The sequence below is a fragment of the Podarcis liolepis genome (assembly GCF_965112155.1).
Source record: "Podarcis liolepis genome assembly, chromosome: 18".
Classification (NCBI taxonomy): domain Eukaryota; kingdom Metazoa; phylum Chordata; class Lepidosauria; order Squamata; family Lacertidae; genus Podarcis; species Podarcis liolepis.
The window spans coordinates 2,715,853-2,743,177 of record NC_139572.1 but is presented as its reverse complement, the minus strand read 5'-3'; the positions used below and the strand labels follow the sequence as shown (position 1 = coordinate 2,743,177).

At 50.9% G+C, this 27,325-nt stretch overlaps 1 protein-coding gene and 1 long non-coding RNA gene across 14 annotated transcripts in view; one reads left to right on the top strand and one right to left on the bottom strand.

The window, feature by feature from the left end:
* LOC310697639 overlaps positions 1–14,892 on the top strand; it is a 57,648-nt gene extending 42,756 nt beyond the window's left edge. The window contains exon 3 of the long non-coding RNA XR_014521126.1: positions 14,694–14,892. This is a non-coding gene — a long non-coding RNA (uncharacterized lncRNA). The remainder of the gene's footprint in view (positions 1–14,693) is intronic.
* PIP5K1C (phosphatidylinositol-4-phosphate 5-kinase type 1 gamma) overlaps positions 1–27,089 on the bottom strand; it is a 41,808-nt gene extending 14,719 nt beyond the window's left edge. For all 13 annotated transcript variants that reach the window (XR_014520991.1, XR_014520992.1, XR_014520993.1 and 10 more), the window contains exons 1-13: positions 26,930–27,089; positions 15,416–15,447; positions 14,218–14,310; positions 13,325–13,455; positions 12,547–12,664; positions 12,224–12,376; positions 10,660–10,959; positions 9,397–9,602; positions 8,324–8,407; positions 7,202–7,250; positions 5,506–5,590; positions 3,397–3,558; positions 877–1,015 (exon numbers count right to left, since the gene is read on the bottom strand). Coding sequence is in view for 10 of the 13 variants with exons in the window: in XM_083483790.1 (XP_083339916.1) it covers positions 877–1,015; positions 3,397–3,558; positions 5,506–5,590; positions 7,202–7,250; positions 8,324–8,407; positions 9,397–9,602; positions 10,660–10,959; positions 12,224–12,376; positions 12,547–12,664; positions 13,325–13,455; positions 14,218–14,310; positions 15,416–15,447; positions 26,930–27,074 (1,697 nt within the window). In the remaining 3 variants the exon portion in view is untranslated. The remainder of the gene's footprint in view (positions 1–876; positions 1,016–3,396; positions 3,559–5,505; positions 5,591–7,201; positions 7,251–8,323; positions 8,408–9,396; positions 9,603–10,659; positions 10,960–12,223; positions 12,377–12,546; positions 12,665–13,324; positions 13,456–14,217; positions 14,311–15,415; positions 15,448–26,929) is intronic.
* Positions 27,090–27,325: the final 236 nt, after the last annotated feature.

Here is a 27,325-nt window from a genome sequence, read left to right as displayed (position 1 = left end):
TCTTGCGAAGCAACTCAAAAAACGAAAAACTCTTTCGTCTTGCGAGTCTTTCGCCTTCCGAGGCGTTCGTCTTGCGAGGTACCACTGTATTTCTTTAAATTCTTTCAATAACACATTAATACAAAAACGGTGGCAAGCGTTGTTACACAACAGATGAAACATGTACGAACAGTTTTTCCAATTTCTTCCTCTACTTTCTTTATGCTTCTACTGCCTCCTTACTTTTATTCAGCAGTCCCCAATTGCACCCGAGGCTCCCCCCCCCGATAGCTCCTGCGCCCCTCAGAGGGCGATATCACCCACTTTGGGAAACACGGTACTAGTTGATCGTCAGGGTCCGTTCCAACTTTTACTTCTATGCGCACATACTTATTTACTTAAGATAAGAATAGCAATTTATTATTTATAGCCCCCCCATCTGACTGGGTTACCCCAGCCACACTGGGCGGCCCCCAGCAGAATAATAATAATAATAATAATAATAATAATAATAATAATAATAAAGCGGAAAAAACATCACACGTTAAAAACTTCCCTAAACAGGGCAGCCTTCAGATGTGTTCTAAAAGCCAGGTAGTTGTTTATTTCCTTGACATCTGATGGGAGGGCGTTCCACGGGCGGGGTGCCACCACCGAGAAGGCCCTCTGCCTTAAGAGACTTTCAACATCCCTCAAAGTATGCGCAAGTCCCCCCTTTTACATACTGCACCAATGTGCCACGAGCCCCCTCTGTTTTCCCGCAAAGGCAGTTACACTGACGAAACCTGCTAACGTTGCCCTGTTTGCTGTCTCGGAAGTCCCACTCAAAGGACGGTGATCAAAAACCACCCGGAATCTGAAAAAGGCTTATCGAGAGAGGGGCTTGGCTGCTCTTACCTGTACCTGGGCTGTTCCGAGGACTCGGAAGGAGACCTCTCCGGGACGGAGAGAGAGGTGGACGAGAGGGTAGTGGCGATGGAGGCGGTGGTGGCTTCTTCGAAGGACGGAGGGGTGCACGGGAGCAAGTCTGGCCGGCCTGTCGCAGTCGCGGCGGAGAAAAAGGAGAGGACGTTTTTAGCTGCTGCAGGTTGTTACAAGTTTGTGGGTCGTAAAAACTATGACCCACTGGGTCTGCTGCAAGGGCCCTGCAATAAATTTGATTTATTGCCACTCCGACAAACTCCAGTGGCGCCCACACGCTTCCACTCGCGCGCTGCCACTCTTCTCAGTTGCCGGATAATAGCAGAGTTCACACGCAGTGTAAAATGGCTTCCCTGTGTCGACGTGGTGTCTTCTGTAACTCAGCTCGACACCAGTGCTTCTAATCTAACACTCTTCATTTAGAAGAATAACGAACAGAAAAGAAAACCTACAGAATCTAGCTGCATGCTTGCAGCTTTCTGCCTCTAACAAAAACGAAACTACCTTGCTCACATTCTCAGACAGGCTGCTCTCCAGAGAGCGCTGAGCCCCCACAGAGGACAGATCAAAGGAAAATGCCCGGGTCATGTGGGCAGTGTACCCAGTTAATAAGAACGCTTCTGGAGTGTTATCTCTTGGCTGTCCAGAACCACAACATAGGTTCGTTGGCGTGAGCGCAAATAAGCGTGCGGAAGGGGGCTGGCCCATAGCTGTCAACTGTCCCTTATTTGGCGGGAAAGTCCCTTATCCCAGCGCCGTGTCCCGCTCCTGTCCCTTATTGATGATGCCCCTTAAATTTCCCGGGTTTCAAAGGAAGCAGCTCCTCTCCCTCCCTCCCTGCCGGCCAGGGAGGAGGGAGGCTCCAACTGTGTTGCTTGACTGTGTTGCTCACCCAATAAGGAGTCTAAGAACGACTGGGGGGTGGAGCTTGCATGCCTTGTGCCGATCAAATCGGCGGCGTTGCCTGGGGACTCGCCTTTGCTCAGCGCTTCCCAGCGGAGAGGTGACGGTGGTTTCCCTTGCTGCGTCCCCTTTGCCGGGTTGCTGCGCTGTGGGGACCACCGCTTGAGGCTTCGTTTGGCTGCTGGCTGGGCTTTCTGCCTTTGGCTTGGGAGCTGCTTGTCTAAAATCCCTTGTTTTGGCTGCTGATCCCTTATTTTCGAGGCTGCTGGCCCCTTATTTTCAAATCTGGAAGTTGACAGCTATGGGCTGGCCACACACACAAACAGACACGTCTGCACAGCCACCCGCTAATGACACAAGGGAAACTGAGTCCTACTCAGGGCGAAAGTGACAGCACAGCTGTTCTCTCCCCTTTTTCCAGAGAAGACATCGGTCTCGCCAGGGAAGGGAAGTTGTTCTGTAGGGAGTTGAGCAGTCCCCTCGCTGCGGTGAGGTTCCTGGGAGAAGCTGGGGTGCCTGCAAGGTATCAAAACCCCTCACAGGGAGAGGCAGCGGAAGCAGCAAGCCTGGTTGTGGTTCAACCATGAATTACCGTATTTTTCACTCTATAACACGCACCAGACCATAACACGCACGTAGTTTTTAGAGGAGGAAAACAAGAAAAAAAATATTCTAAACAAAATAGTGGATATATGATTTTTGTGGTTCATGCTGTGGCCACAGACATGTGATCTGACAGTGAGTTTGGAGTAGCCCAATGCAAAAATCCTGAGGATCCATGTGGATCCGTGCTTTGTAACCACGGAGGAGGGAAGGAAGGGGAACCATGGATCCTCTGCTCACGACTGCAGCAGATCCCCCCACCATCCGCAGGCATTCGCTCCATAACACGCACAGACATTTCCCCTTACTTTCTAGGAGGAAAAAAGTGAGTGTTATGGTGCAAAAAATACGGTAATTCATAAGCACAACTGCCATCTCCGGGCCCCAGAACAGAGAAGGGACAGCTCAACTCTTTCCAGGACAACTTTCTACTAGCTAATTGGAGAGGGTGTCGGAAAGGGAATTCTTACCTTCCTCCCTACTCTGGGTAACGTTAGCACCTGCGACGGCACAGTAAGAAAATTGGAGGAGGAGGGAAAGAAAAAAAAATTGTGGGATGGTATTTTGAGACATGCTTTGCCAGTAATGATACACTGGGCACAAGATACAGGGTATAATATATCACGTGAATCGTGGTAAAAGCTATGAAAAGAAAATTTAAAATTTACAGCCTGCAGCTCATTAAAAGAAAACTACCGGATTTTTCGCTCTATAAGACGCACCAGACCACAAGACGCACCTAGTTTTTGGAGGAGGAAAACAAGGGGAAAAAATATTCTGAATTTCAGAAGCCAGAACAGCAAGAGGGATCGCTGCGCAGCGAAAGCAGCAATCCCTCTTGCTGTTCTGGCTTCTGGGATAGCTGCGCAGCCTGCATTCGCTCCATAAGACGCGCAAACATTTCCCCTTACTTTTCAGGAGGGAAAAAGTGAGTCTAAGGAAGAGCTGCAGGTGAGGAGAGGAGGAGGGCCAGCAGGCGACGTGCATTACCTTCGTCGTCTAGGGTGGGGTAGCTCCTGGCCCCCCGGAGGTCGTACTGGGCTTCGTCCTTCTCCGAGGGGAGCTGGCTTGCCGAAAAGGCGGCCAGAGGGCCAGAGGGCTTGACGGCTAGCAAGGCACTCCGCCCTTTCTTCGAAGGAGAGACCCTCAGAGCTGCAATTGGGGGAGAGATGGAGAGCAAGAACAACGTCAGGTTGGCTCAGCGTTTGGAGAGGAAAGTCCAGAGATGGATCCCCTGGCTTGTGTCAAGAGCGTTTCCCAACCAAAGGAATGCACACAGCAGATAAAGGTAAAGGTAAAGGGACCCCTGACCATTAGGTCCGGTCGTGGCCGACTCTGGGGTTGCGGCGCTCATCTCGCTTTACTGGCCGAGGGAGCCGGCGTACAGCTTCCGGGTCATGTGGCCAGCAGGACTAAGCCGCCTCTGGCGAACCAGGGCAGCGCACGGAAACGCCGTTTACCTTCCCGCCGGAGCGGTACCTATTTATCTCCTTGCACTTTGAGGTGCTTTCAAACTGCTAGGTGGGCAGGAGCAGGGACAGAGCAACGGGAGCTCACCCCGTCGCAGGGATTCGAACCGCCGACCTTCTGATCGGCAATGCCTAGGTTTTGTGGTTTAACCCACAGCGCCACCTGCGTCCCTAACACAGCAGATACTTATTGTCAAAAGGTAAGACTTGCAGCTCTGGAGACCTACGTGGTTCAATCTAGCGTCTAGGCCAGGCTTCCTCAACCTCAGCCCCCCAGATGTTTTGGGACTGCAATTCCCATCATCTCTGACCACTGGTTCTGCTAGCTAGGGATCATGGGAGTTGTAGGCCAAAATAATCTGGAGGGCCGAGGTTGAGGAAGCCTGGTCTAGGCAGATATTCCCAGGTCCTCGGTTTGTCCGCAGACAGCTTTCCAGGTCATGGGGCAGAGCAGGACTAAACCGCTTCTGGTGCAACGGGATACCGTGGCGGAAACCAGAGCGCAAGGAAATGCCGTTTATCTTCCCCGCTGCAGCGGTACCTACTGATCTACTCGCACTGGTGTGCTTTCGAACTGCTAGGTTGGTGGGAGTGGTGGAGCCTTCTCTTGTGGGCTGCAACGTGGGTGGGGTGGGTGGGTGAAATACCTGGGGGCGGTGGGGCCAAGGACCAACACAAACGTAATAAATGCTAAGAAGAGCAATCTCCTAGCACTTGTTACAGATAGGTAGCCGTGTTGGTCTGCCATAGTCAAAATAAAAAAATCCTTCCAGTAGCACCTTAAAGACCAACTAAGTTAGTTCTTGGTATGAGCTTTCGTGTGCATGCACACTTCTTCAGATACACTGAAACAGAAGTTGCCAGGTCCTTCTATATAGTGAGAAGGTGGGGAGGGGTATTACTCAGAAGGGTGGTGGGAATGGGAGATTGGCAGGTAGCTGAGATGAGCCTGTTGACGACTCTTAACGACTGCAATAGGTCTTACAGGAAAAGGCAAGGGGTGAGAAGGTGAGAAATGGCTTAGTCATGTATAATGAGATAAGAATCCATCTCAGCTACGTGCCAATCTCCCATTCCCACCACCCTTCTGAGTAATACCCCTCCCCACCTTCTCACTATATAGAAGGATCTGGCAACTTCTCTTTCAGTGTATCTGAAGAAGTCTGCATGCACACGAAAGCTCATACCAAGAACTAACTTAGTTGGTCTTTAAGGTGCTACTGGAAGGAATTTTTTTATTTTGACTATGGCAGACCAACACGGCTACCTATCTGTAACTATTACAGTTGTTAAGAGTCGTCAACAGGCTCATCTCAGCTACCTGCCAATCTCCCATTCCCACCACCCTTCTGAGTAATACCCCTCCCCACCTTCTCACTATATAGAAGGATCTGGCAACTTCCGTTTCAGTGTATCTGAAGAAGTGTGCATGCACACGAAAGCTCATACCAAGAACTAACTTAGTTGGTCTTTAAGGTGCTACTGGAAGGAACTCCTAGCACTTGTAACCCCGAAGGGAACGTGGAGGAGATGCAAAGCCGGTTTCGGCTGGCACAGTTTTTCTCCCCAGCAAAAGCAGACAGACGACACACACACACACACACACACACACACACACACACACACTTACAGGTACTCTTCCTGAACACCGTGTTCGTCATGAATTTGAAGAATCTCTCTGCATAGAAGCTGGGCCTGTGTACCGACACCGTGTCCTAGGGAAACAGGGAGGGAGAGGGAGGAGTCATTATCCGCAATTGCCAGGCAGAACAAAACCAGAGTCAAGTCCCTGCTGCGATTCACCTTTGCAAAGCTATAAATTACCGTATTTTTTGCACCATAACACTCACTTTTTTCCTCCTAGAAAGTAAGGGGAAATGTCTGTGCGTGTTATGGAGCGAATGCCTGCGGGTGGCAGGGGGGGATCTGCTGCAGTCGTGAGCAGAGGATCCATGGTTCCCCTTCCTTCCCTCCTCCGTGGCTCGCTTTGAAACAGCAAAGCGGGAGAAGAGCCTCTGAGTGGGGAGGAGAGAGGGACAGAGAGCCTGCTTGCTTTAAAGGAGCAAAGCGGGAGAGGAGAGGAGCCGCTTACACGGGTCACCCCAAATTCACCAGCAGATCACATAGCATGTCCATGGCTACAGCTTGCACCAAAAAAATCACGCACCCACTGTTGCCTGAGGCCGCAGTGGTGCAAAAACGTGGTTACAAAGCATGGATCCACATGGATCCTCAGGATTTTTGCATTGGGCTACTCCAAACTCACTGTCAGATCACATGTCTGTGGCCACAGCATGAACCACAAAAATCATATATCCACTGTTTCGTTTAGAATATTTTTTTGTTTGTTTTTCTCCTCTAAAAACTAGGTGCGTGTAATGGTGTGGTGCGTGTTATAGAGCGAAAAATACGGTAAACGCTTTTTTTGGAGGGGTGGGGTTTGTTTCTGGGAGCCCGCCTAACAGCACCCCTGATTAAAGCTTCCTGTTTTGATTATCATCTCGGAATGGCTATTTATTTAGTTACATGGCTCATTTAGATGATTTCTGTATTTGCTTCACATTTCCAAAATAAAAAGAAATTCTAATGGGTTTACAACTTTCTCCCTTAAAGAAAAGAATCAAAAGCCACGTTACAAAGAAATCAAAAGAAAAACGAATGAAGGGCATTTATGTATTTATTTGCTTTTGTTTATTTGGTTGTAGCTTGGAAGTCGAACGGAATCCATTCCGGAAGTCCGTTCGACTTCCAAAACATTCGGAAACCAAAGCACGGCTTCCGATTGGCTGCAGGAACAGTCGTTTTCGGGTTGGGCCATTCAGGAGCCAAAACATTCGAGAACTAAGCTGTTCAAAAAACCAAGGTACAACTGTATCACCCTTATGTTCCAGGGATGTACATGGTGTGTACAAACATACATACATATCTACAACAATTAGGTAAAGGGACCCCTGACCGTTAGGTCCAGTCGCAGGTGACTCTGGGGTTGCGGCGCTCATCTCGCTTTACTGGCCGAGGGAGCCGGCGTACAGTGTTGAAATCTTTAATAACCCCCCCCCCCCCGCAAAAACACCGCTAACAGTCACCTGCTCGCGGCAACCAACAATCGCTCGTCCCACCTCTCCACTATCCGTCTATAAGACGACCCCCAGTTTTTAGAATTCTTTTAAAATAACCTCTGATTATACACGGAAAAATACGGTATGCTCCTTCTGAGGCAGCGAGTGCTGGGAGCAGTTTTTAAACTTTGAAAATAAAACACAGCTCGTCAGGTTAAATGCAAAAGCAGCTCTGCGAACCGAGTGGCCTGTGGGGCCGAAACTCACCCCGTCGTGGACCAGAGCCTTCCACGTGTGCTCCAGCTTCTTGATGAACCTGGGTTGCGAAAGGAAGAAAGGAGGGTGGGAAATTGGGGGAGGAAGACACACGTTAGGCGAGTGTTTGCGCAACAAGCCAATCGTTTCTATTATCTCTAATGGGAACATTTCTAATCCGCTATCTCTCCCCGCCACTGCAGCCGGCCATGGTTTCTTCCCCAAAATGGCTGCTGCAGCCATCAGCAAGTGATAGGCAAAGGAAAAACCAATCTGCCCAATCCGCCCCTGGCAGCTTGGTTTGTCCGATCTCTCTCAATGCCCCCCCCCCGTGGCTTCTGCCCCCAAACTGCTGCTGTCAACAAGCAAACCACAAACAAGTAACGAAGTGGGCGAACTCTGGCTGTCCGGGTATCTGAATCAGCTGTGCGCGCAGTGAGGTTTGGACATAATTATCGTATTTTTCGCCCTATAGAAATGTATGTGCGTCTTATGGGGCTCAGAGCTGGCCATCGGGTACGATGGTGCCAAGCGACAGACAGTTTTGGAGCCAAGCATCATTGGTGCTGGAGGAGACTCTTGAGAGTCCCATGGACTGCAAGAAGATCAAACCTCTCCATTCTGAAGGAAATGAGCCCTGAGTGCTCCCTGGAAGGACAGATCCTGAAGCGGAGGCTCCAATACTTTGGCCACCTCAGGACAAGAGAAGACTTCCTGGAAAAGACCCTGATGTTGGGAAAGATGGAGGGCACAAGGAGAAGGGGACGACGGAGGACGAGATGGTGGGACAGTGTTCTCGAAGCTACCAGCATGAGTCTGACTAAACTGCGGGAGGCAGTGGAAGACAGGAGGGCCTGGCGTGCTCTGGTCCAGGAGGTCACGAAGAGGCGGACACGACTAAACGGCTAAACAACAAATCATTGGGTGGGGGGGGTGCACAGAACCCCACAGTGGAGAGAGAACTCAGGAGGGAGGCTGCAGAGAATGATAACATTGAAGAGTTGGAAGGAACCGTTCTAGTCCAATGCCCTGAAACACAGGACCAACGTGGGGCTCGAAGCCACGACCCCGAGATCGAAAGCCCAACTTATTTTCATCGCCCACAAACGGAGGAGACACGGAGGGAAGACCTACCTGTAGGACTGGAGGATATCGATGATTCCCACGTGGAGGAGAAGGCGCTCGCCTTTGCCGTTCACGGCTGGAATGCCACCCATTCTGAGAGGGGAGAAGAGAGAGACCAGACCTGTCAACATCCACTGGCAGCAACCAGAAACACGCTCAATGCTTCGTTCATTTATAATGATGGGCATCAGGAGGTTTGGGCTGGGGGTTCTCTAATAGGCGGATGATACCCACCTCTACCTCTCCTTTAAATCAGAACCAGCAACGGCAGTGGATGTCCTGTGCGAGTGCCTGGAGGCAGTTGGAAGGTGGATGGCGGTTAACGGATTGAGGTTGAATCCCAACAAGCCAAAGGTACTGTTTGTGGGGACTCCGTGGTTCTGAATGGGGTGACTGTGCCCCCGAAGGACCAAGTGTGCAGCCTGGGAGTCATTTCGGACTCACAGCTGTCCATGGAGGTGTAGGTGAATTCTGTGTCCAGGGCAGCTCCATCTGGGACGCAGGATGAGACCCTCCCTGCCTGCAGGCTGCCTGGCCAGAGTGGTGCATGCTCTGGTTATCTCCCGCTTGGACTACTGCCATATGCTCTCCGTGGGGCTCCCTTTGAAGGTGACCCGGAAGCTACAACTAATCCAGAATGCGGCAGCTGGACTGGTGACTGGGAGCGGCCGCCGAGACCACAGAACACTGGTCCTGAAAGACCTACATTGGCTCCCAGTACGTTTCCGAGCACAATTCAAAGTGTTGGTGTTCACCTTCCAAGCCGTAAATGACCCTGTATCCCTGAAGGAGTGTCTCCACCCCCATCATCCAGCCCGGACACCTGGGTCCATCTCCCGAGGGCCTTCTGGCGGTTCCCTCACTACGAGAAGCCAAGTTACAGGGAACCAGGCAGAGGCCCTTGGTGGTGGCGCCCGCCCTGTGGAACGCCCTCCCATCGGATGTCAAGGAAATAAACAACTATCTGACTTTTAGAAGTTTCCAAGCACAATTCAAAGTGTTGGTGGGCAGCTCTTTCAGCTTCTGACGGCGTCTGCAAGGGAAGAGGGGCAAAGGCAGACCCCACCCCCTGCTCCACTTACGTGTCGTCCGTGTCGATGGACTCCCCGCGGGCGGCCCCGCCCTGGATGGACTCCATCGCGGTGGAGTACAGGGCCTTCTGCCCCATTGGTCGCTTCTCGTCGGAGGTGCTCTGGGCCCCGTCCGCCTGCCGCTCCCGCTCTTGCTGGTCCATGTTGTGCACCCCCAGGAGCAAGCTGTAGTCCATGATCTTGAAGCTTTCGAGCACCTGGGGAGAAGAGAGTGGGCTGTCAACCGTCCCTTATTTGGCGGGAAAGTCCCTTATCCCAGCGCCGTGTCCCGCTGCTGCCCCTTATTGACGATGTCCCTTAAATTTCCCGGGTTTCAAAGGAAGCAGCTCCTCTCCCTCCCTCCCTCCCTCCCTGCCGGCCAGGGAGGAGGGAGGCTCCAACTGTGTTGCTTGGCTGCGTTGCTCACCCAATAAGGAGTCTAAGAACGACTGGGGGGTGGAGCTTGCATGCCTTGTGCCAATCAAATTGGCCGCGTTGCCTGGGGACTCGCCTTTGCTCAGCGCTTCCCAGCGGAGAGGTGACGCTGGTTTCCCTTGCTGCGTCCCCTTTGCCGGGTTGCCGCGCTGTGGGAATCACCGCTTGAGGCTTCGTTTGGCTGCTGGCTGGGCTTTCTGCCTTTGGCTCAGGAGCGGGCTGACTAAAATCCCTTGTTTTGGCTGCTGATCCCTTATTTTTGCGGCTGCTGGTCCCTTATTTTCAAATCTGGAAGTTGACAGCTATGGGCTGGCCACACACACAAACACACACGCCTGCACAGCCACCCGCTAATGACACAAGGGAAACTGAGTCCTACTCAGGGCAAAAGTGACAGCACAGCACACCTGGGGAGAAGAGAGTGGGCTTGACCAATGGCACGGCCTTGGTTTTGCTTCACAAGTTAAGCACGCAAAACCAGGAACTGGCAGGACGCTGAGGAGTAGGGGCTGGGTTGCGATGAGTTGGCACCAGGAGACTGACGCATAGCTGTCAACTTACAGATTTGAAAATAAGGGACCAGCAGCTTCTGGCGCAATGGGACAGGGTGACGGAAACCAGGGCGTATGGAAACACCGTTTACCTTCTTGCCGCAGTGGTACCTATTTATCTACTTGCGCTGGTGTGCTTTCGAACTGCTAGGGTAGAAGGAGCTGGGACAGAGCAACGGGAGCTCACCCCATCATTGCGGGGATTCGAACCGCCGACCTTCTGATCGGCAAGACCAAGAGGCTCAGTGGGTTAGACCACAGCGCCATCTGCGTCCCCCGCACAACCTACCAAGCAGTCCCTCTGCAGTGTCTTGACCACGGCGCTGAAGGTGTCCGTGTCCAGCATGATCCCGTCCGGCATGTCCTGCATGAAGTCCAGGTCCTTGTAGGTGGGGCTGGACTTCTCCTTCTCCTTCTTGGAGGCCCGGCGCTTGTAGGTCGAGCCCTTCAGGTCGTACTTTAGGTGCATCTTCACCACACGGGGCAGGATGTTGTTCATCACCACCACCCGGATGTTCTTGCCCCCGGACTGGACGCAGTAGAGGCCGTAGAATTTGGGCAGCAGCGTCCGGGGGTTCTGGTTCAAGTTCTAGAGGAGGTTTTTAAAATAACAACAACAGAAATTTGAAAATAGTGATGTATGGAAGTGAGAGCTGGACCATCAAGAAGGCTGATCGCCAAAGAATGGATGCTTTGGTGCTGGAGGAGACTCTTGAGAGTCCCATGGACTGCAAGAAGATCAAACCTCTCCATTCTGAAGGAAACCGGCCCTGAGTGCTCACTGGAAGGACAGATCCTGAAGCTGAGGCTCCAAGACTTTGGCCACCTCATGAGAAGAGAAGACTCCCTGGGAAAGACCCTGATGTTGGGGAAGATGGAGGGCAAAGGAGAAGGGGACGGCAGAGGACGAGATGGTGGGACAGTGTTCTCGAAGCTACCATCATGAGTTTGACCAAACTGCGGGAGGCAGTGGACGACAGGAGTGTCTGGCGTGCTCTGGTCCATGGGGACACAAAGAGTCGGACACAACTAAACGACTAAACAACAACAAATTTAAAAATGAGGAGCAGGATACAGCATGTCAAGCTTTGGGGAATCAGGCTTCCTCTCCCGTGGCCGTAAATGAGCAGATCAAACGGAAGGGAATTCTCACCAGTTAGTTTCTTTAAGAAACACAGCAAAGGACAAAAGAAAGCATCTAACCAGAATGGCGGCGCTCCCAATTAAGGCTCACTCGCTCCCCCTCCGTCCCTATTAATCTACGTCACTCTTACGTCTTGTAATCTGAGTTGGAGCCTCTGTGTTTTCTGTTCTGACACTTTCTGAGCTCTCCAGGACTTTGTGGGTGGGAGGGTGGGTGGATACTCTCCAGAGACTGTGAATCTGTTAACCCTCTCTCTGCTAGTGTTTCTTTCTGCTAGCTGTTTCCCCGTCCAGTACTTCCCAGCTTCTGCCTTCTGGACTATGCCCCTCTGCAAACCACTCTTCCAAATCTATACTGTTGTCCTGCTTCCTGGGAAGATTCAGGATCAGGAGTAGGGGGTGGCTCCCACCATTCTTCCTCAGCGCAGCCCCTCCTCAGCACCGTCCCTGACACAGCAGTACAGAAACTGTCCTGAGCTTTCTCAAAGGGTAGGGGAAGGGTTTTGAATGCAGAGGGACCAGAGTTCAATCCCTGCTGGGAGGAGAGAACCTGCACAGAGTTCAAATCCCTGCAATGGAGGGATCTTTTTGCCCAACGTGGGGGTTATTATTTCTATTTTAAAAACCATTGATTTTTATCCACCCTGGCGAGTCTCTACATCTCTGCGGATTCCTGCTAAGCCCCGAGAGCTTCTTCCGCTGGGACGTACCATGTAGTAGCCAGGGAGCAGCTTCTGGAGGAATTCTGCTTCCTTGTGCATGACGGTTTTGATGATGAACTCGTCGTCGCTGGTGACGTAGAAGAGGGAGCCGCTGGCCCCGGGGTTGGACAGCTCGATCAGGGGCTCGTTGCACAGGGAATACTGGGCGGGAAGGAAAGAGGGAGAAGGCAAAAGGCGTTCAAGGACGCGGCAGGCGTTAATGGCAACTAAGAGGCGGGCAAATTGAGGGGCCTCTGAGACCCACCGCGAAGACGCCCGAGCCTGGGGGGGGGGGGTTGCCCTTTGGAAGAGGGGAAAGGAGCTGTCCTCACCAAGTAGTCATCCGGGCGGATGCCGAACAGCTCTCGGAAGTAGCGGAAAGCGACGGGCGCATACGTCTTGAACCTGAAGTCGGGGTAGTGGTGCGCTGGGGTGAGGTTGCTGCCTTCGCTGTGGCACGGGAGGAAGAAGAAGACACAGAAAACAGCTCACTCTCTCTCTTCTCTAACCCGAAACGGTTTCTGCCTACGGAGCTCTTGTTATAGGGCAATGGCTTGCTCTCACATCTCTTTTGAGAATCCTGTCACGTTTGTGTTGGGAAAAAGCAGCAATGCAAAAGCCAGCTGCAGGTGGCTGGAATGCAAAACAGGATGTTGTTGTCTGGAACTGTACTGTTCGGGAAAAGGGGCAGTCTATTCTCTGTACTGAGCACCGGATGTTAGCTCAGAGTGTCATCTGGCCTGTACTGGAAGTACAGGGGTGGAGTTGTGACTCTACTGCTGGAGTCTGGAGAGTGCAGTCACGTTTCTCTGTACTGCTGAAATGACAGGAATAAAGAAATGTAAATAGACTCCTGTCTGTCTCTTTTCCCCTCCCTGGGGGAATGCAGGGAGGAGGGTGTGTTCTTCTCACGTTTGAGGAGGATCGCCGATTTATGGGCTTGCCTGTATCCTGCCGGGAGACGCAGACGGGAAGGTCAACAAAGCATCTCAGTCGGTTGCCCGGGGGAGGCCAGTTACCTCTGACTGCGTGCTGAGATACTGACAGTTTGTGGCCAAGAGCTGCTGTTCAAATTGGGCTTCGCCCTGCCGCCTCCAGCAGCCAACTTACCTGGGGAAGAAGATGCTCTCCACCACGTAGAAATCTTGCATCAAGACATCCCGCTCGGGCTTGGAGCTCAGGTTCCCCACCGTGTAGCCGATTCCCAGCTGAATGGCTCCCTTGAGTGTGGTGGACGTGGTCTGAGGACAGACAGGGTCATAGCGGGTGGGGTTATGCCATGGTCTCCCCAAGCGGGGGTGGGGGCATCGGTTTCTGGCTCACCCCTCCATCTATCTGCCAGGAGAACCCACCGCCGTACCCGACGCTCTGCTAATGTGCTGTACGTGGGGCTGCGCGTGGGAGAGGGCTGAAACTTCGACTGGTCCAAAAGGTAGCTGCTAAGTTACTGGCTAGGGTTAGGTCTCCTTTCAAAATAGCTGCACTGGCTGACAATTCATTTCTGGGCCCGATTCAAGGTCCCAAATACCTGAAAGATCGCCTCCTTCTCTACAGGCCCCCTCGAAAACAGAGGGGCGTCCTGGTAATTCCTCCGCCCTCAAGAGGCTCAGGTGGCGAGTATGCGGTGGCCCGAGAGCGGGGCCTTCTCCGTGGCAGCCCCTAAGTTGCGGAACCGCCTTCTCGCAGAGCTGTCTCTGGCACCTTCCTTATACTGCTTCTGGAGATTGCTGAAGACACACCTCTTGAGGTGCATATATATTTTAGGACCCACCTTGTTTTCACAATTGTCGTTTTAAACCAGCGTTTCTCAGACTTGGGTCCCCGGCTGGACTACAGCTCCCATCACCCCCGACCACTGGTCCGGCTCGCTAGGAATGATGGGAGTTGTAGTCCAACAACAAGTTTGAGAAATGCAGCTTTAAATATCGTGTTAGAACACTGTAACCCACCCTGGTGACCCTTAGGAGAAGGGCAGGAAATATATAAAGAAACAGTAAGGATACCTTCTTGTAGGTCGTCTCGCCGGATGCATCAACCCCGCGGTGGCCGATCTTCTTGCCCTGGCCGGCCCCCGGCTGCCCCGTCAACGAAGGTGCCTGAGGCAGGAAGGATTCTGAGGTCAGCCAAAACATCGCCACGGTGGGGGGAAGCTGCCCCAGGGAGTGTAGAAAGATCAGGCAGCTCCCGGGACGCCAGCCAAACTCCCCAGCAGATGAGATAGCTCAGTTGGTAGAGCATGAGGAACTCATTGTGGGCTAGAGCCCCACCTTGGGCAAAAGATTCCTGCACTGCAGGGGGGCTGGACTAGATGAGCCCTGGGGTGCCCTTCCCAACTCCTATGTTTCCTCCAGAAATGGGAGAACTAGACGATCCCCTTCTGGGCTTTCTCTTAACTGTTCTTTCCATGCTTTCACATCGTATTTACGGGGCTGCCTCTCCTGGTCTGCCCCGCAGAGGACCTTAAGGCCCATGTTTAGAGGTCCCGGGCCCTAAGGAAGTCAGACTATCCTCCACCAGGGCCAGGGCCTTCTCAGTGATGGCTCCGACCTGGTGGAATGCTCTGTCCCATGAGACTAGGGACCTGCAGGATTTAACTTCCTTCCGCAGGGCCTGTAAGACAGAGCTACTCCGCCTGGCTTTCAATTTGAACTTCGCCTGATCTTTTATTCCCCTTCCTTCCCTCCCACTCCCCTTTTTATGAAGACTCCCCGCTCTGGGATCCCACAGCTAATTCTTCCTGGTCTCCTCGCTGGCCCGAGCTTCCCCCGACCCCAGCCCCCAGAACAGGTCCAGGAGCAGCAGCAAGATTGCGCACAACCCAGGGAGTTTGCGGATAGCTGCCTGAAGCCCGGGGAGCGCAGCGGGAGTTGGCGGTGCGCTCCCGCAAGCCTTCGAGGCGCTCTGAAGGCTTGCAGATAGCTGCGCACCGACCCCTCTCACTCTCCAGGCTTCAGCGAAAGCCTGCATTCATTCCATAGGACGCACACACATTTCCCCTTCATTTTTGGAGGGGGGGAAGTGCATCCTATAGAGCCAAAAATACGGTATATGGAAAAAACCAGAAGCCTGCCCCCAGTACCCTGATTCTTTCTTGGAACCACCTGCCGTGGTTCGGATGACGATGGGACGCCGAGTGGGACCCCTGATGTTTATCCTGAGTCTCAGGAAAAGGTCAGGATAGAAGAAAGCACCTGTGCTCACCTCTGTTAAGACAGCCTTGCTCACCGCCGGCCCTGAGGAGAGAAGGAGAGAGTCGAGGTAAGCAGGAACGTCTCAGAACCCGAACAGGTACCTGCTGCGGAGCTCAGCGTGGTGGGGAGAGGGAACCGCACCTAACCCTGGCAGAGAGAACCTGGCCTTCAACCCCATTGCCAAAAAAACCACCCCTCTTCCTCCAAATTAAACCGATGGACGTTTCCCTTCCGTCCTCCTCGACTTGCTGTGATGCTGAACACACGTGAGAACAAGTCCCTATTCAATGGAGTGGGATTGACGTCCAAGAAAACGCAAAAAGAATGCCTTATGTGCATTGCTCAGGAGCCTAGTCCACATCGAGGCAATCTGAGGCAGCCTATATACCAGTTGGGGACCTCACAGTGCCAAATTGGGGCGGGAAACATCACGGTCCGGTCTACGGGTGATTGAAGTCCCAGCTGAGGACGTCGGGACTGGGGGCAAGATGGTGGGGTGGGAGCAGGAACTGGAGTCCAGAAGCTAGGAGTCAGGAAGCCAAGAATCTGACGGTCCGAGAGCCGGGAGTGAAGAAGCCAAGGGTCTGAGGGTCAGGAAACAAGGAGTCATGAAGGCAGGGGTCTGAGGATCAAGGAGTTACGGAGTCAGGAAGTCAAGGGTCTGAGGGTCAGGAAGCAAGGAGTCACGAAGGCAGGGGTCCGAGGATCAAGAAGCAAGGAGTCATGAATCCAGGGGTCTGAGGATCAAGGAGTTACGGAGTCAGGAAGCCAAGGGTCTGAGGGTCAGGAAGCAAGGAGTCCCGAAGGCAGGGGTCTGAGGATCAAGGAGTTACGAAGGCAGGGGTCTGAGAAGCAAGGAGTCAGGAACCGAGGTCCGAGGATCAGGAAGCAAGAAACCAAACGCAGCAAGGCAGGAAACGAGTTGCTGTGGCAAAGAGCCACAGGGAAATGCTGACCTTACATCCCTTCCCGGCTCTTGCCACCAGGTGCTGTGAGTTACCAAGCAGCCTCACCTGTACGGCTGCACCTTGCCTCTCCAGAACAAACTTAGGAAGGCCCCAGTCCTGCGAAGCCCTACTGGTCACAAGGCCTGGCTCCTGCACACACTCCTGACAGGAAATCCCTCCAGAGAAGTAATGCCTATGTTCTTTCGGAGGAAGTCTGCCTCTGAATATCAAATGCTGGGAATCACAGGGTGCGAAGTAGAGTTGCTGTGGCTCTCAGCTCCTGTCTGTGAGCTTTCCACAGGGGGCATCCTCTAGGGACAGGATTCTGGGCTAGATAGGACCCCCTTTGGCCTCATTCAGCTGCTGCAGGGCTCTTCCGATGTTCTTAAAACTGGTCCGTCAAGGACAAAAGTTCCAGCTTAAACCCACGATCCCCACCTCAGTACAGTACGCTGTGTGAGACACAAACGATCCAAAGTGCTGAGACCCCATCCACGTCTAGTCCCTCGGAGTAGATTTGGCAGACTACTCAATGGCTGGATCCATCTAATGAATAAGCTCTGCGAAAGGACTTCGGCTCGCACAGTGGGTCTTTCCACGGCACCCTTCGCCCTCCAAAACTGATTTGTTGGGAGGAAGGTTTGTTCTGTCCAGCAAGCCGAAGTGCAGTTGCAAATGCAATGCTGAAGAGCAAATTATTATTCTTTAACGTCCCTCCCCTCCACCAGCTTTTAACAGTCCGGGAGCTAGCCTAGGCATGCACTCAGTCAACGAAAAGCTTATTTAACCATCCCATGGACTTTCAAAGTCTTGAAGTCTATCTTCATCACAGGGACTGGGAACTTTTAGGGGTGTTTTTTTGTTTGTTTTTATAACAGAGTAGGGACAACAAAGGTCCGTATACTATAAGCTATGGTTTTCCCAGTAGTGATGTATGGAAGTGAGAGCTGGACCATCAAGAAGGCTGATCGCCAAAGAATTGATGCTTTTGAATTATGGTGCTGGAGGAGACTCTTGAGAGTCCCATGGACTGCAAGAAGATCAAACCTCTCCATTCTTAAGGAAATCAGCCCTGAGTGTTCACTGGAAGAACAGATCGTGAAGCTGAGGCTCCAATACTTTGGCCACCTCATGAGAAGAGAAGACTCCCTGGAAAAGACCCTGATGTTGGGAAAGATGGAGGGCACAAGGGGAAGGGGACGACGGAGGACGAGATGGTGGGACAGTGTTCTCGAAGCTACCAGCATGAGTTTGACCAAACTGCGGGAGGCAGTGGAAGACAGGAGGGCCTGGCATGCTCTGGTCCAGGGGTCACGAAGAGGTGGATACGACTAAATGACTAAACAACAACAGGGACAGGTAGCTGGATTTGGCAGATTCTGTGCTTTTTTTTCTGGCCCCAAACCAAAGCCCAGCTACACAACCCCCAAAACTACCCATTATGATGCGGGTGAGGATGGAAACCGAAGCCTTTTAACACATACAAACAAACACGCTGCAGAGAGAACTGCTTCTGGGGAAACTGGGCTGGCTAATCCCTTCTCTGCCAACTGTCAAAATTCCAGCGCTGGAGATTAGCTTCAGTTTTGCAATAATGACCGCAATCGGCTTTGCCTTGCCGCATTTAAGTACCTAATAAAAAGTCCCCAGGGATGAACGGAGTCCAGGTTGGGAGAAAAAACCCATAGATAAGCACAATTAAAAAATAAATAAAGATGAGAGGCGGGATTGGGAGGACGAGACCAAACGAAGGAACCTCACACACAAACACGCCGGGCTATTGCGTTTCAAATGCACAACGGCAAAAATCCGATTTGCGACACAGGCCGAAAGGAACGCCTCTCGCTGGCAACTTGCCAGGGGTATTAAGGGGGCACTTATCTCTTAAGCCAGCTGACAGATGGCCGGTTGCAAAAAAAAAAGCCAGTAACAACAGCTCATTTAACTCCGGTGGCGTGAGGGTGAAGCTGTGGAGCCAGGGAAGCCAAGGCCATTGCAACCTAGCCTTGCTTATCGAGCGCTGCTCACGTCTCCCAAGTCTGCACCAAGAAGCACCTTGCCTGTCACTATCCGGGCGCCCTGCAGATGTTGGGGGCCACCATTCCCTGCACCCCAAGTGCACACACACCTGGTGGGCTAACGGTAGCCAAATGGTGGCTTGCATGAACCTGCTTCCCCCCTTCCATGATGATTATTATGACGTTTAAATGCTACATTTCCTCCAAGCGTGGGATAAATGGTACTCAGCCCACCTCCTCTAACCTGAAACCATCATTATCTATAGCGCTTCTACTGCAGAGCGGTGGAGCTACTGATGAAGGTGAAGGTAAAGGGACCCCTGGCCATTAGGTCCAGTCGTGGCCGACTCTGGGGTTGCGGCACTCATCTTGCTTTACTGGCCGAGGGAGCCGGCATACAGCTTCCGGGTCATGTGGCCAGCAGGACTAAGCCGCTTCTGGCGAACCAGAGCAGCGCACGGAAACGCCGTTTACCTTCCCGCCGGAGCGGTACCTATTTATCTACTTGCACTTTGACGTGCTTTCGAACTGCTAGGTTGGCAGGAGCAGGGACCGAGCAACGGGAGCTCACCCCGTCGCGGGGATCCGAACTGCTGACCTTCCGATTAGCTAGTCCTAGACTCTGTGGTTCAACCCACAGCGCCACCCACGTCCCTGGAGCTACTGGTATTCATCATTAAATTGCTACTTACTGTGTTTACATCCTGCCGGCCTTCCAAGGTGGCACAAGTCATCCACCCCACCACCAATCCCCTTCTCATTTTCACAACAACCCCGCAAAACAAGCTAGGCAGAGAGACTGTGGCTGCCTCCCTCTCCAAGGCCACCCAGCTGGGCGTTGGGGATTTGAAATCCAGGCCTCCCCCAGGTCCTAAACCAACACTAGGGTCTGGTTCACAAGAACCTGCTTTCTGGCTTGAGGTCGCTTACTCACCCACCTCCTACTATGCGAAACCATTCACGAGTACCAGGTATAGGGTACTGAGTAAGGTAAAAAAGGTAAAGGTAAAGGACCCCTGGACGGTTAAGTCCAGTCAAAGGTGACTATGGAGTTGTGGCACTCATCTCGCTTTCAGGCTGAGGGAGCCGGCGTTTGTCCGCAGACAGCTTTCTGGGTCACGTGGCCAGCAGGGCTAAACTGCTTCTGGCGCAATGGGACACCGTGATGGAAAACAGAGCGCATGGAAACGCTGTTTACCTTCCTGCCACAGCTGTACCTATTTATCTACTTGCGCTGGTGTGCTTTCGAACTGCTAGGTTGGCAGGAGCTGGGGCAGAGCAACGGAGACTAACTTAGTTGAGTATTAACTGGGGAAGGAAGAAGAGAAAAGGCCAGGCATCTTCTCCCCTGATGCTAATCTCCTTTCTTGTAACTTGAAGCCACTGGCTCCGAGTCCTAGCCCCCGGAGCAGGAGAAAACAAGCTTGCCCCATCTGCCATGCAACAGCCCTTTAGATATTTCAAGATAGCTATCATAGCTCTTTAACGGGCATCTGTCTGGCCACTGTGAGATCAGGATGCTGGCCTCAAGATGGGCCCCCGTTTTCCTCATCTGCTTATTTATTTAATTTGTTTCAACTTGTCTGGGAACCGACAAGGGAGGGTATCAAAATGCCGCTACCACAATGCAAAAATCAGGTAAGTAAAAGCGACGCACTTCAGTGCCTGGTGACGAGGCGAAACTCTGGTTGGGGGCAAGAACTCACACCACGAGAACTCTGGTAAGAAGTCACGCTGCGAAGGCATTTATGTGTCATCCGGAAAGGAAAGAAAACAGGAGCAAGGAAAGGCAGGCGGCTGCAGTCCACACACACACACATACACACACACACACCCCACAAATGGAAGGCTGCATGTCTGGTCTAATCAGCCCAACACCCAACCCAAAAATGCAGAAAGGAGACATTAATAAGGACCCACAAGCGATCTGGCAGCTCAAGTCTAGACAACTTAAAAGCATGGAGAGCCTAGCGAGCCATGCCGTCGAAACGTGTCCTTAAACAGCCGCCTAGGCATCCTGTGAAGAACCAGAGAGAGAAAGAGAGAAAGGCGGCCTTTTGCTTTAAAGGAGGGTGCCTCAACCCTACACCCCCACTGGCTTTGTAGAGAGCCCTGCTATGGGGCAGCTCCATAAATTCAGCCGGTGAATAAATATGGGGAAAGCAAAATGGCTCTGAAATGTTTTCCTTGAAGCCGGATTGTTTCAATGGGTGTTCCAATGCGCTCTGAGGTATTTTTTTAAAATATGAAGCGATATAGAAATGGAACAAATAACAACAGCGACAACAAATTCCGTCGCGAACAAAATGGAACCTAGACATTCCACTGTGGTGACTGTAAAGGTAAAGGGACCCCTGACCATTAGGTCCAGTCGTGGCCGACTCTGGGGTTGCGGCGCTCATCTCGCTTTACTGGCCGAGGGAGCCGGCGTACAGCTTCCGGGTCGTGTGGCCAGCAGGACTAAGCCGCTTCTGGCAAACCAGAGCAGCCCACGGAAACGCTGTTTGCCTTCCCGCCGGAGTGGTACCTATTGATCTACTTGCACTTTGACGTGCTTTCGAACTGCTAGGTTGGCAGGAGCAGGGACTGAGCACCGGGAGCTCACCCCGAACTGCCGACCTTCAGATCAGCAAGTCCTAGGCTCTGTGGTTTAACCCACAGCGCCACCGTAACCTAGGTTAAAAGCGCCATTTAGTGATTAGATTATATATCTGAGTTTGCAAACACTGGCTAGATGGACACCCCCTCTCTCTCTCACCATATAAATATATCTCTGCATAAGCTCCAAAACCAGCTCCTCAAAGAGCTGCTCTCCACTGCCGCAGGGTAAGGCCAGCCTTGAATCACGCTCTCATTACTCATCCTGGCTGGCAGAGCTTGGCGTTCCAGCCCTCTGTACCACCGCGGCAAAGGATCAGAGTTCCACCCTCCCATCCCAAACTCCACCCCGGGGAGCCAGAATCGGTGTGGGCTGAAGATGCTTCCCTGCCTGGAGCAGAATTTACTCACACCGCGCTCGCTCTGCTAGGGCCAAATGGTTTAAACAATCTCGCCGCGCCGCCAAGGCATCAAACCCTGCCCATTAATCCTAGCTACTGAGGCAGCCTTGTGCCGTGTTTCCGCAGAGTGGGGAAAACTCTGGATTTTTCTTTTTCTAAATGCAGCATCTTACTGGGCTCTCCAGCCAAAAAAAGGCTCCCAGAGCAGCTTACACACACCATCTATTAAAATAAGGCAGTCTACTTCCTTCCCATGGGACGCGGGTGGCGCTGTGGGTTAAACCACAGAGCCTAGGACTTGTGGATCAGAAAGTCGGCGGTTCGAATCCCCGTGACAGGGTGAGCTCCCGTTGCTCCGTCCCTGCTCCTGCCAACCTAGCAGTTCGAAAGCACAAAGTGCAAGTAGATAAATAGGTACCACGCCGGCGGGAAGGTAAACGGCGTTTCCGTGCACTGCTCTGGTTCGCCAGAAGCGGCTTAGTCCTGCTGGCCACATGACCCGGAAGCTGTCTGCGGACAAACGCCGGCTCCCTCGGCCAATAAAGCGAGATGAGCGCCGCAACCCCAGAGTGGGCCACGACTGGACCTAATGGTCAGGGGTCCCTTTACCTTTACCTAACACTGTGTTCCAGCATGGCAATGGGCTCTGGGATCTCAGGGTGAGCAATAAATAACATTAATGCCACAGGTTTGACAGCGGAAGAACTTCGGGGGAAGAGGAATGAAAGGACATCTGTGTACCAGGGGGAGGCCTTGAGATGTGCACATCAAACCAGGGCATGTTTTTAAAGCCTGTATCAAGCACCAATCCTGTTATTACCGTGAACATGATTTGAATCCCAGCATCACCCACACGCAAAGAGGGTGAAGGTGGGGGGGGGGAGAATAAACAATCTTGATTTATACAGCTTCATTGTCACATGCTGGTTAAAGGGTGTTTACAAATGACTCACGGAGGGAGGGGTCCAGCTTTTTAACCATGCTATTTTTAATTGGGGGGGGGGTTGCGAGTTCTTTTATCGTCTGAGGCTATATTTTGCATCCGATGTGCTGCCGTTAACAGAGAAAGTAAGCAAGACGCTATTAAAGACGGGTTTTCTTTCCGCTGGTGAGGGTTGCATCTAAAAAAATAAAAGAATATTTTATTTACACCTTCCCTCCACTCTATACTGAGGTATTGATGGCCTCAAAGTTTGTTTAAATCCAACCAGATTAAATGGTTTAAGAGGCAACTGAGATCTTTCTGAAACTGCTGATGGGGCTGGTTTTGAAACGCCTGCCTGCTGCCTCAAATCGCAGTTCTCTCAACTCCAGGCATTTCGGAACATCTCCTCAGGGAGGGTGGGAAGAAGACAAGCTCAGTTTTTTCCTGACTTTAAAAATAAATTCCAAGCTGACCTGGCCGGGGGGAGCATCCACTGAAGACTCAGTCAGCAGGAGTAGAAACAGGGGTGGGGACAGTGTCAAAAACTCAAATATATAATCTGTTTGCCAAATGGCACCTTCAACCTGGCTTACATTCGCCACGATGAATTGCCTAGGTGCTTTTTATACTTAATGTTATTATTACTGTCCATTTTATTTCCATACCCCGCTTCGTATTTTGAAGAACAAATCCCAAAGGGGTTTACACCACAGGGAAACAAACAACCCAGAATAAAACAAATTCAAGCTCCAGGGGAAACGTTTCAGATCCTTCTCTAAGTGACATTTTGCTTTCTCCAGTCGCCAACGAGGCATCCAGGGATCCCCCACGCGGCTGCGACTGGGCATGCGCCAGTCGCAAAACGTGGCTGGCACCCGGTTAATTTCTAACACTGCGTCCGGGGAGGGGAGTGTCCGCCTAGCCTACCTCTCAGTGTTGTTGCGGGGATTAAATGAGACGGGGAGAGCCGTATATGACACCCGGAGCTCCGTAGAGAAAAGGGTGGGACTGGAACAAACCCTCTTTACTTGGGTGCCAGTCCTGTTGGGACTCGATGGGGTTTTAAATCTGAGTAGTCACATGAAGAATCTCCTCTACTGGCCTGCGTCATGACTTGGCAACGCTTGATGGCTAATGGCTGTAATCCAAGCGTGATGCAGCCCGTCACCCGTCAGTAATACCTGGGTCATAACCACTATGAGTCACGCCGGCCGAGCAGGCCAAGTGAAATAAATGATAATTAAAACCCGTAACACCCAGATTTCAAGGAGTCTACCCTTGAGTATGGAAGTGAGAGCTGGACCATAAAGAAGGCTGATCGCCGAAGAATGGATGCTTTTGAATTCTGGTGCTGGAAGAGACTCATGAGAGTCCCATGGACTGCAAGAAGATCAAACCTCTCCATTCTGAAAGAAATCAGCCCTGAGTGCTCACTGGAAGGACAGATCCTGAAGCTGAGGCTCCAAGACTTTGGCCACCTAATGAGAAGAGAAGACTCCCTGGAAAAGACCCTGATGTTGGGAAAGATGGAGGGCGCAAGGAGAAGGGGACGACGGAGGACGAGATGGTGGGACAGTGTTCTTGAAGCTACAAGCATGAGTTTGACCAAACTGCGGGAGGCAGTGGAGGACAGGAGGGCCTGGCGTGCTCTGGCTCAGGGGGTCACAAAGAGGTGGACACGACTAAACGACTAAGCAAAATAACAACAAATCCTTGAGTAGAACTCAACACTGCCCATGATGGCTAATGCACTAGGTAATGGTTTGATTCCCACCCTAAGATGCTGAGGGTAATAATAATAATAATAAGAAGAAGAAGAATACCCGCCCATCTGGCTTGGCTTCCCCAGCCACTCTGGGCAGCTTTAGGTTAGAGGGTAATTCCCCTCTAACCTATCCCCCCCAGTGTTCGAAATTTGCCAGGGACCAGACACATTTTGCATGCAACTTTCGACCTGGGAAGACGCCAGTGTGCCAGGATGGCATCTGACATCTCCTTCGTCTGGGGATCATTGGGTCTCGGCTGTTTCCACACACTAATACACCACCCTGCAGAATCAGTTGTATTTTATCTGCGCAACTGCAATGAATTTTAGAAACCGAAATGCTTTTTTCCATGCAGCCCACGTAGGAGCAGTAGCAGTTCAGGAAAAGAGGTTGGCATATAGGCAAATATACGACTGTCCCCAGATCAAGGGACTTTTCATCGTTTAAGTTCTCAAAGCTCTTCACCAGGGGTCAGCAAACTTTTTCAGCAGGGGGCCGGTCCACAGTCCCTCAGACCTTGTGGAGGGCCAGACTATATTTTGGGGGGGAAATGAACGAATTTCTGTGCCCCACAAATAACCCAGAGATGCATTTTAAATAAAAGGACACATTCTACTCGTCTAAAAACACCAGGCAGGCCCCACAAATAACCCAGAGATGCATTTATTTTTTTAAAGGACACATTCTACTCATGTAAAAACACGCTGATTCCTGGACCATTTGAGGGCCGCACTGAGAAGGAGATTGGGCCGGATCCGACCCCCTGGCCTTAGTTTGCCTCCCCATGCTCTTGACGTAGCTCAAAGTTGTCATCTGAACTAGCCAGATTAATTGAATTGAGAAGCAATCGCGGCCAGCCCATCATTTGAAAAATGAGACTTTATAGAGCCGTCGTGCCCAAAAATGGCAACTAGGTATTCCGTTTTGGTGACTGCAACCTTTGTTTAAGGAGCTGTTTGGTGCCCCCATAATATTATTAATAAACAAGAATAGAAGCGTTAGGCTGGCAGTGCTGATTCCTCCCTCCTCTTCCCCAAAGCACACCATATGACTATTTCTTATTACTTTCCACGGTTAGCAGTAAACTAGAATTATGGTAATAGGATGATGATTTTCCCCTCAGCCACCCAGAGTGCACCATATTATTATTAATATTCTCAGTAATGTTATTAAATTAGAAGTACGGTATTGGGATGGTGCTGATCGCTGCCCCCCTCTCACCACCCCAAAATATGTCTCTTCATCATCAGTTACTGATATTACTAATGTTAAGAATAAATTAGAATTATAGTATTAGCATGACAGTATTTCGCCCCCACATACATTTTAATTAATGGCATGGATAAAAATACTAATACTACTACTACTACTAGGAAGAGTATTACAGTGGTGCCTCGCAAGACGAAATTAATTCGTTCCGCGAGTTTTGTCGCCTTGTGATTTTTTTTTCGTCTTGCGAAGCACGGTGTCGGGAAAGTTTTGGAAAAGCTTCAAAAATCACCAAAGGCTACCACACCGAGTTCTATGAGTTGCTCCTCGAAGTCAAGTCGCAACTGTATTAACGGTGCTAAGAAAAAGGAAACAAACTTGCAAGACGTTTCCGTCTTGCGAAGCAAGCCCATAGGGAAAATCGTCTTGCGAAGCAGCTCAAAAAACCAAAAACCCTTTCATCTAGCGAGTTTTTCGTCTTTTTGTGTGTGCATGTATGTGTGAAAATCTGTATCTATATCTGATTACCAATATTGAATATTATTATTCCCACCAATAGGGCAGGGGAGGCTAGTTCCCCCTCCTACTATTAAATTTTATATACATATATTTTTTGTGTGCGTGCATGTACGTGTGAAAATATCTATATCTATATCTGATTACCAATATTGAATATGATCATTCCCCCCGAGAGGGGGGGGAGAGTCAGGTTCCCCCTACTATTAAATTATATATATAAACACATATTTTTTGTGTGTGCATGTATGTGTGAAAATATACCAATACTGAATATGTTTATCCCCCCGAGGGGCGGGGGGGGGGAGTCCGGTTCCCCCTCCTGCTATTAAATAATATATATATATATATATATATATATATATATATATATATATATATACACACATATACAGTATATATATACATCTATATATATTTCTATATATAAAAACATATCTTTTTTGTGTGTGCGTGAAAATATCTATATCATCTGATTACCAGTATTGAATATGATTATTCCCACCGACGGGGGGGGGGGGGAGTCCGGTTCCCCCTCCTACTATTAAAATATATATAGTGTGTGTGTGTATATATATATATATATATATATATATACATATATACACACACACATATACATATATATACATACATATATATAGCCCTATATAAAGCCATATATATATATATATATATATATATATATATATATACACAAATAAAGCCATATTTATATATATCTAAATAAAAATAAAGCCATATATATATATATATATATATATATATATATATATATATATATAAAGCCACACACACACACACATATATATAGCCATATTTATATATATATATAAATAAAGCCATATATATATATATATATATATATATAAAATAAAGCCATATATATATTTTAAAGCCATATTTTTATACATGTATATAAAGCCATATATATATATACATATAGCCATATTTTTATATATATAAATAAAAATAAAGCCATATATATATATATATATATATATGCACACACACACACACACATATATATATATATATATAGCCATATTTTTGTGTGTCTGTTCATGTACGTGTGAAAACATCTCTATCTGATTGTACCAATATTGACTATGATTACCCCCCTCCCCCCCCCCGCCCCGCTCACCTGCTCCGGCCGCCTGAGGCTCCCGCAGCACCGGCGCCCCCCAGCTGCTGCCGCCCCCTCCTCCTCCTCCTCCTCCTGCCTCCTCGAGGGCTCCTGCCCCTGCGGCCTCTGCCCCTGCGGCCTCGTCGGGCGCCTCCAGCTCCATGGCCGGCGAGGGAGGGCGGCAGGCAGCCCGGGAGGCAGGCAGGCAGGCCGGGCCTCGGCTCTCCTCAGCTCCGCCGCCGCCGCTTCCCCTCCTGAGGAGACGCCGAGAGAGAAAGAGCCAGGCGGCAACGCGCAGGCGCGGGCTCGGAGACGCTCTGGCCGCCGCCGCCCGCCCGCTCGCTAGGATGGGGCTTCGGGTTCTCCTGCGCAGGCGCAAGGTCGGAGGTTCCTGGAATGTGTTCGGAGAGGGCG